At 41.6% G+C, this 7,934-nt stretch overlaps 2 protein-coding genes across 2 annotated transcripts; both read right to left on the minus strand.

Moving 5' to 3' along the window:
• Positions 1 to 278: 278 nt before the first annotated feature.
• On the minus strand, positions 279 to 1,253 carry LOC119799239 (leucine-rich repeat extensin-like protein 5). Its single transcript, XM_038309048.1, has 4 exons — positions 1,098 to 1,253; positions 883 to 994; positions 694 to 803; positions 279 to 602 (listed from the first exon to the last, which is right to left on the minus strand). The coding sequence occupies exons 1-4, from the start codon at positions 1,251 to 1,253 to the stop codon at positions 333 to 335; spliced, it is 648 nt and encodes a 215-aa protein (XP_038164976.1). The 3' UTR covers positions 279 to 332.
• Positions 861 to 1,930, minus strand: LOC119799230 (SOSS complex subunit C-like). The gene has a single exon (XM_038309039.1). It carries the CDS (start codon positions 1,749 to 1,751, stop codon positions 1,440 to 1,442), a length of 312 nt encoding a protein of 103 aa, XP_038164967.1. The 5' UTR covers positions 1,752 to 1,930; the 3' UTR covers positions 861 to 1,439.
• Between the last annotated feature and the right edge of the window lie 6,004 nt (positions 1,931 to 7,934).

Below are 7,934 nucleotides of genomic sequence, written 5' to 3' on the forward strand. Positions count from 1 at the left end.
GAAATAAACAGCATAAACATGAGAAAGAAAGCCTGATAATGTCTGGTTTTAGACCAGCAGGGTCAGATAGGCGGGGAGAGGAGTCAGAGGTCAGGCTCCAACCTGGGGAGCACCGGGAGGTTGAGGAGTCAGAGGTCGGGAGGATGAGGAGTCAGAGGTCAGGCTCCAACCTGGGGAGCACCGGGAGGATGAGGAGTCAGAGGTCGGGAGGATGAGGAATCAGAGGTCAGGAAGATGAGGAGTCAGAGGTGGGGCTCCAGCCTGGGAAGCACCATGAGTATGAGGAGTCAGAGGTCAGGCTCTAGCCTGGGGAGCACTGGGAGGATGAGGAGTCAGAAGTCGGGAGGATGAGGAGTCAGAGGTCGGGCTCCAGCCTGGGGAGCACCGGGAGGATGAGGAGTCAGAGGTCGGGCTCCAGCCTGGGGAGCACCGGGAGGATGAGGAGTCAGAGGTCGGGCTCCAGCCTGGGGAGCACCGAGAGGATGAGGAGTCAGAGGTCGGGCTCCAGCCTGGGGAGCACCGGGAGGATGAGGAGTCAGAGGTCGGGAGGATGAGGAGTCAGAGGTGGGGCTCCAGCCTGGGGAGCACCGGGAGGATGAGGATTCAGAGGTCGGGAGGATGAGGAATCAGAGGTGGGGCTCCAGCCTGGGGAGCACCGGGAGGATGAGGAGTCAGAGGTCAGGAGTATGAGGAGTCAGAGGTCGGGCTCCAGCCTGGGATGCACCAGGAGTATGAGGAGTCAGAGGTCAGGCTCCAGCCTGGGGAGCACCGGGAGGATGAGGAGTCAGAGGTAGGGCTCCAGCCTGGAAAACACCGGGAGGATGAGGAGTCAGAGGTAGGGAGGATGAGGAGTCAGAGGTCGAGCTCCAGCCTGTCGAGCACCGGGAGGATGAGGAGTCAGAGTTTGGGAGCATGGGGAGTCAGATGTCAGGTTCCAGTCTGGGGAGCACAGGCAGGATGAGGAGTCAGAGGTCGGGCTCCAGCCTGGGGAGCACTGGGAGGATGAGGAGTCAGAGGTCAGGAGGATGAGGAGTCAGAGGTCGGGCTCCAGCCTGGGATGCACCAGGAGTATGAGGAGTCAGAGGTCAGGCTCCAGCCTGGGGAGCACCGGGAGGATGAGGAGTCAGAGATAGGGCTCCAGCCTGGGAAACACCGGGAGGATGAGGAGTCAGAGGTCGGGAGGATGAGGAGTCAGAGGTCGAGCTCCAGCCTGGGGAGCACCGGGAGGATGAGGAGTCAGAGTTTGGGAGCATGGGGAGTCAGATGTCAGGTTCCAGTCTGGGGAGCACAGGCAGGATGAGGAGTCAGAGATCGGGCTCCAGCCTGGGGAGCACCGGGAGGATGATGAGTCAGAGGTCGGGCTCCAGCCTGGGGAGCACCGGGAGGATGAGGAGTCAGAGATCGGGCTCCAGCCTGGGGAGCACCGGAAGGATGAGGAGTCAGAGGTCGGGCTCCAGCCTGGGGAGCACCGGGAGGATGAGATTCCCGAACGAGGAGTCCTGGGTGATGAAGAAGCCGGAGGAGTGGATGTGGGCGTGCTGCAGGGCGGCCTTCTGCTGGGCGGCGATGTGCTGCTGCTCCGCGCTGTCCCTTGCCTCCTTCAGGCTGCTCCGGGCCGACATGGGGATGTTGGCTCCGGGGTTGTTCATGGACTGGCTCTGCATCAGCCGCCTCTTCTCCTTGTCCAGCTCTGCCAAGATGGCCACACGAGTCTTGTTCGGGAAGCCTTGTCCGGGAGGGGTGGCAGCCATTACGGCTTAATAACAACCGACGGATGGAGCTTACGAGATTAAAGTTGCTTTTAACGCGTCCTTTGGTCGCGGTATAAATTCCGGAGGGATGCTTTTACTTTTACATGTTCAATTTAGTAAATACATGTTGGAGCTTTGGGGTTTCGGAGGGTTTTTTTTTTTTTTTAACAGGACGTAAAGACTTCCGGTTTAAGAGCAGATTTTCACAATAAAAGCCAGATTTTCAGTGCGCTCACTAATACCTAAAGATTAAGTCAATGGGTTGTAATATAGCTTGTATAAAAGGTTTTTATTTGCTTAAGTGAGATTTGTTAACAAAATTTTCTAATCTACCATCAAAATTACTACTAATATTATATTTTCAACTTTCCAGTACAACATATTGTGTATTATCATGACTGTTATCATTATGGTGCAATGTTTGTGTTTCTAACACCCTTTTTGATTTACCATAAAAAAGATGATTTCCACAGTTACAAAAAAATACATTGATGATAAATTTTAAAAAGCATTGTCAGAATTGATATAAAGCACATTAAAAGGGTGTGCAAAATGCTCTTTTTTTATTCAGCACACAATATTTATTTTATATTAAATAAAAGAAAACTGCACAATTATTAATTATTTAAATCAGTTTTATAAAAAGTTGTGTTTTAAAACAGTAGAAGAATAACATGAACTCTCCAGCTGGGAGAGGCCAGATGTTTTGAGTAGGCTGGTTCCTGTTTTCAACAGAGTGAGATGATTGTAGATTGTAACCCAGCTGATGCAAACATTTAACAGTCCAGAGCAGGAAGTACAACCCTCAGATTTTTATAAATGTGCTTTTTTCATGGGGTCACATTATATATTCCTCAGCCCAGTGGGTTTCTGTGTTTGCATATTTTCCCTGCATAAGCAGTAATGGATGGATGGATGGATGGATGGATGGATGGATGGATGGATGGATGGATGGATGGATGGATGGATGGATGGGTGGATGGATGGATGGATGGATGGATGGATGGATGGATGGATGGATGGATGGATGGATGGGTGGATGGATGGATGGATGGATGGATGGATGGATGGATGGATGGATGGATACATAAAAACATGGAAGGAATGGATGGATGGATCGATACATTCAAACATGGATGGATGGATGGATGGATACATAAAAACATGGAAGGAATGGATGGATGGATGGATGGATGGATGGATGGATGGATGGATGGATGGATGGATGGATGGATGGATGGATGGACACTATATATATATATATATATATATATATATATATATATATATATATATATAGAGAGAGAGAGAGAGAGAGAGAGAGAGAGAGAGAGAGAGAGAGAGAGCTGATACTATGACACACTGTAATCACTGTTCAGCTTGTATAAATGTAAAATTACCTAAGCAGGTATTAATTTATAAAATGTTTATAGTACTTTGCGGTACATTTATACATCCTGGATAGATCTATTGCTATTATTGTTGTTATTAACTTGATTGCCTGGAATCCGGAGGATAATTTCTCCACCTTGCCATTCCAGTCCATAAGGCAATCAACCCTGGACTTAATTAAGGTTAAACATAATTGGAGGCCTAATAGTTGGCTAAATAGCTGGATGTTAAACATTTTTTCTCCTGCCAGGCAAAACCCCACTGTGCACCACACTGGTTCTGCCTCCCCACAACATCTGCATCGTGTTGTTAAAGGATTTATTTACAAACTTCAAGTGGATAGTATAGTTCAGCCTGTAAGCCAGAAGTTTAGACAGCTGAGTTATAATTCTTAGGCTTTCCAAAGACATGCCCATAGAAATAAATAAATAAGCAAACAGAGGGATCAGATGCTTTACCAAAAGACTGCATAGAGCTAAACATGCGCCTGTGTGGAAGACTGAGAAATTAAATAAGTTTAGTCTTTAAATGCAAAGTTGGACTAAGTGTGAGGCTTATGTTAGCTGCATAACTGGTTCAGCTTTATTTGATGAAAGCAGATCAACATTATAGCCTGTTTTAGATGATGCACTAAGCTACATTTAGTTAAGAAACACTATTTTAGTTCAAATGTTACTTCAGCAAACATGCAGGAAAGATAGATGTGAAAAATATAGAAGCTAATATTAAGTGAAAATGATATTACCCCCCTTCACCAGCAGGTGGCTCTCTAGCTCATTAAAAAACATTAAGAGGCAACCCTGTGTAGAGTTACAGGTGCTGGTCATAAAATTAGAATATCATGAAAAAGTAGATTGATTTCAGTAATTCCATTTAAAAAGTGAAACTTGTATATTATATTCATACATTACATACAAACTCATATATTTCAGATGTTTATTTAGTTTAATTTTGATGATTACAAATGACAACAAATGAAAATCTCAAATTCATCATATCAGAAAATTAGAATATTACTGAAGACCAATAAAAACAAAGGATTTATAGAAATGTTGGCCAACTGAAAAGTATGAACATGAAAAGTATGAGCATGTACAGCACTCAGTATTTAGTTGGGCCTCCTTTGGCCTGTATTACTGCAGCAATGCGGCGTGGCATGGAGTCGATCAGTCTGTGGCACTGCTCAGGTGTTATGATAGCCCAGGTTGCCCTAATAGTGGCTTTTAGCTCTTCTGAATTGTTGGGTCTGGTGTATTGCATCTTCTTCTTCACAATACCCCATAGATTTTCTATGGGGTTAAGGTCAGGAGAGTTTGCTGGCCAATTAAGAACAGGGATACCATGGTCCTTCAACCAGGTACTGGTAGCTTTGGCACTGTGTGCAGGTGCCAAGTCCTGTTGGAAAATGAAATCTGCATCTCCAAAAAGTTGGTCAGCTGCAGGAAGCATGAAGTGCTCTAAAACTTCCTGGTATGTGGCTGCGTTGACCCTGGACCTCAGAAAACACAATGGACCAACACCAGCAGATGACATGGCACCCCAAACCATCACTGACTGTGGAAACTTTACACTGGACTTCAAGCAACGTGGATGAAGTGCCTCTCTTCTTTTCCTCCAGACTCTGGGACCTTGATTTCCAAAGGAAATGCAAAATTTACTTTCATCAGAGAACATGACTTTGGACCACTCACCAGCAGTCCAGTCCTGTTTCTCTTTAGACGCTTCTGACGCTGTCTGTGGTTCAAGAGTGGCTTGACACAAGGAATGCGACAGCAGAAACCCATGTCTTTCATACGTCTGTGTGTGGTGGTTCTTGAAGCACTCACTCCAGCTGCAGTCCACTCTTTGTGAATCTCCCCCACATTTTTGAATGGGTTTTGTTTCACAATCCTCTCCAGGGTGCGGTTATCTCTCTTGCTTGTACACTTTTTTCGACCACATCTTTTCCTTCCCTTCGCCTCTCTATTAATGTGCTTGGACACTGAGCTCTGTGAACAGCCAGCCTCTTTAGCGATGACCTTTTGTGTCTTGCCCTCCTTGTGCAAGGTGTCGATGGTCGTCTTTTGGACAACTGTCAAGTCAGCAGTCTTCCCCATGATTGTGTAGCCTATAGAACTAGACTGAAAGACCATTTAAAGGCTTTTGCAGGTGGTTTGAGTTAATTAGCTGATTAGAGTGTGGCACCAGGGGCCATCAATTTTGAACCTTTTCACAATATTCTAATTTTCTGATATGATGAATTTGAGATTTTCATTTGTTGTCATTTGTAATCATCAAAATTAAACAAAATAAACATCTGAAATATATGAGTTTGTATGTAATGTATGAATATAATATACAAGTTTCACTTTTTAAATGGAATTACTGAAATCAATCTACTTTTTCATGATATTCTAATTTTATGACCAGCACCTGTATGTCACTCTATGAAGAGTGAAAAGGCAGATAGTCTCTTATCTGTTGCTGTAGATTAGTCTGTTCAGCTTTTACTACTCCTTTCACACACTCCTTATTTGGGATCAGGCCCAGCATCTCAGATATTCAGTTTTATAATACAAAATTAAACTTACAAAACTGTGAGGGGCGTTCCCACTTTTATAAGATATTGTGCTTGTTTTTTTACTAAATGTTTCACATATAAAACACACACCTTCATGATTGCAGCATTGTAATCAAACAAAGAATACTATGATTGCATTTAGAAAAACAACTCCAAAATATTATCTTCTGTTTTATGTCTATATTTCCTCACGTCCCTAAGAAGTAAAGTCAATTTTGAATCATTAGACAATTGAATATTTACTAACGAAAACAGCCCTGGATCAGGCAGATTTAATAAGCAAAAAACTATAAATAAAAAAGGAGATTTTGTGCACTAATCAGGCCATATTAGTTCCTCAGGTTTGTTAAAGCTAAAGTTGACAGTAAGATTTAAAAATGAGGATTAAAGCTGAGAAGTTTTATCCTCCATTCTTGGAGCTGAGGTGAAAAAACATTTTTTTTTTCTTAAAATAAGTGCATTTTTCCTTGAATTGAGGAGATAAGTGAGACACTCTGCCAATGGAACAAGACTATTTACACTTAAAATAAGAAAAAAAACAATTGCATTGTCTTATTCCAAGTGTATATTATCTAATGATGTTATTTTAAGGGTAAAAAACAAATTCCATTTGCAAATCATTTGAATCACATAATCAAATTAAGGTAAAATACACTTAATAAATGTTTGCTTACTTCTAGATCGTTTTTGCTGTGTAGAAAGTCCGTTATTGGATCTGGTATCTTTTATCATATTTAGTAGAGTCAGAATGAGGTTTAGTTCAGGAGGTAATGCTGAGCACATCATGGTCATGGTAACCGCTTTGGGTACCCCTAGTCTAACGTGAAGGTTCTAAGTCCCGCTGAGGAATAAAACCAGCAACTTCATAAAACTTCTAAGCAGATCAGATCCTCTAAAATGACATGTTTGCTGGTGGACCTCAAAACAAACACAATAGACCAACGTAAGCAGATGACTCAGCACTCCTGATCATCACTGACTATGAAAACATTACACTGGACTTTAAAGAGTTTGGTTTCCGCGGCCTTCTAAGCTTCCACCGTAATTTAAATCAAAATAGAAAACTGACTTTCAACTAAAAAAAGAAAAAAAAGGAGCACTCCTGTCTGTTTCTATGGCCACAGCCATGCTCGATGCACGTTTTTTCCATGCAGACACAAAGTCTACAGCTATACAGCTTTCCTATGTACTCGCATACTTTTCTTCTAGGTATGTGGTATGGAATTCTTTCTGTATGCAACGTGGAAGCCAAAATTATGTAATTTGGCCACGTGAAGCATTTAACAAGCTTTAAAAGCTCCATCTCCATATGATGTGCACACCTGGTAACCTTTCCCATCTACAGAGTCCCTTCAAGATTGCCTCTTCTAGTAAAGGTTTTCCTTCCACTTAATTTTCCACCAAGTTTTCATTAAATCTAAAGATTTGTTAAAAAGTGAAGGAAGTTTTAAATCATGAAACAATTAAAATATTCTATAGTTCACTCAAAATGGCATGAACTACTATGTAGAAATATGGGGAAATAGAATTTAAATATAAAACCTTTATATTACAGAATAAGAAAGCTGTAAGAGTTATACAGAAAGATTCATGAACACAGCAGTTAATTTGTTAAATCCAGAATATTGAAGTTTAAAGGAATATGTAATAGTTCTTTTTTTTTTAGAACGAAATACATATTAGTACATAAGTTTAGAAGGAGAAAATATTTCAAACACGATTTTGATCTTATATCACTTAAACAGATGTGTCCTTTGGTTATTGAGGTAAAACTGGAATTCACTTCATGGAGATCTAATAGGTTGTAAAAACATTTGTCTATTTATGTATAAACAGTGTTAATTAGTCAGTATTAATATGAAGAGGTTCACGTTAGTTTGTCATATGACTGATATTGATGTTTTTCTCAAAAATGTTTAGATATAATTGAATTTTAAATGTTATTTTTGTTGTAAGCTGCATAAAAAAGGTTATATATTATACATCATGTATGTTTCCTTCCTTGTTTTGTGTGGATACTGCGTGGAGGGATTCTGTTTGGTGCATTTACACTATATATCTTAATAAAAGTCATTTCCAGTCCATTTAATTAATTTTTATTATCTTCCACAGTTTTCATTTTAAATAACTACAGTACAGAAGTCCATTCACTTGCAGACACACGCATCGGATCCATTTACAGCTTTATATACAATATTTACATATGCACAGGAGGCAGGTCTACAAGGCTT

Source organism: Cyprinodon tularosa, unplaced genomic scaffold (genome assembly GCF_016077235.1).
Source record: "Cyprinodon tularosa strain WSP-4 unplaced genomic scaffold, ASM1607723v1 ctg655, whole genome shotgun sequence".
NCBI lineage: Eukaryota > Metazoa > Chordata > Actinopteri > Cyprinodontiformes > Cyprinodontidae > Cyprinodon > Cyprinodon tularosa.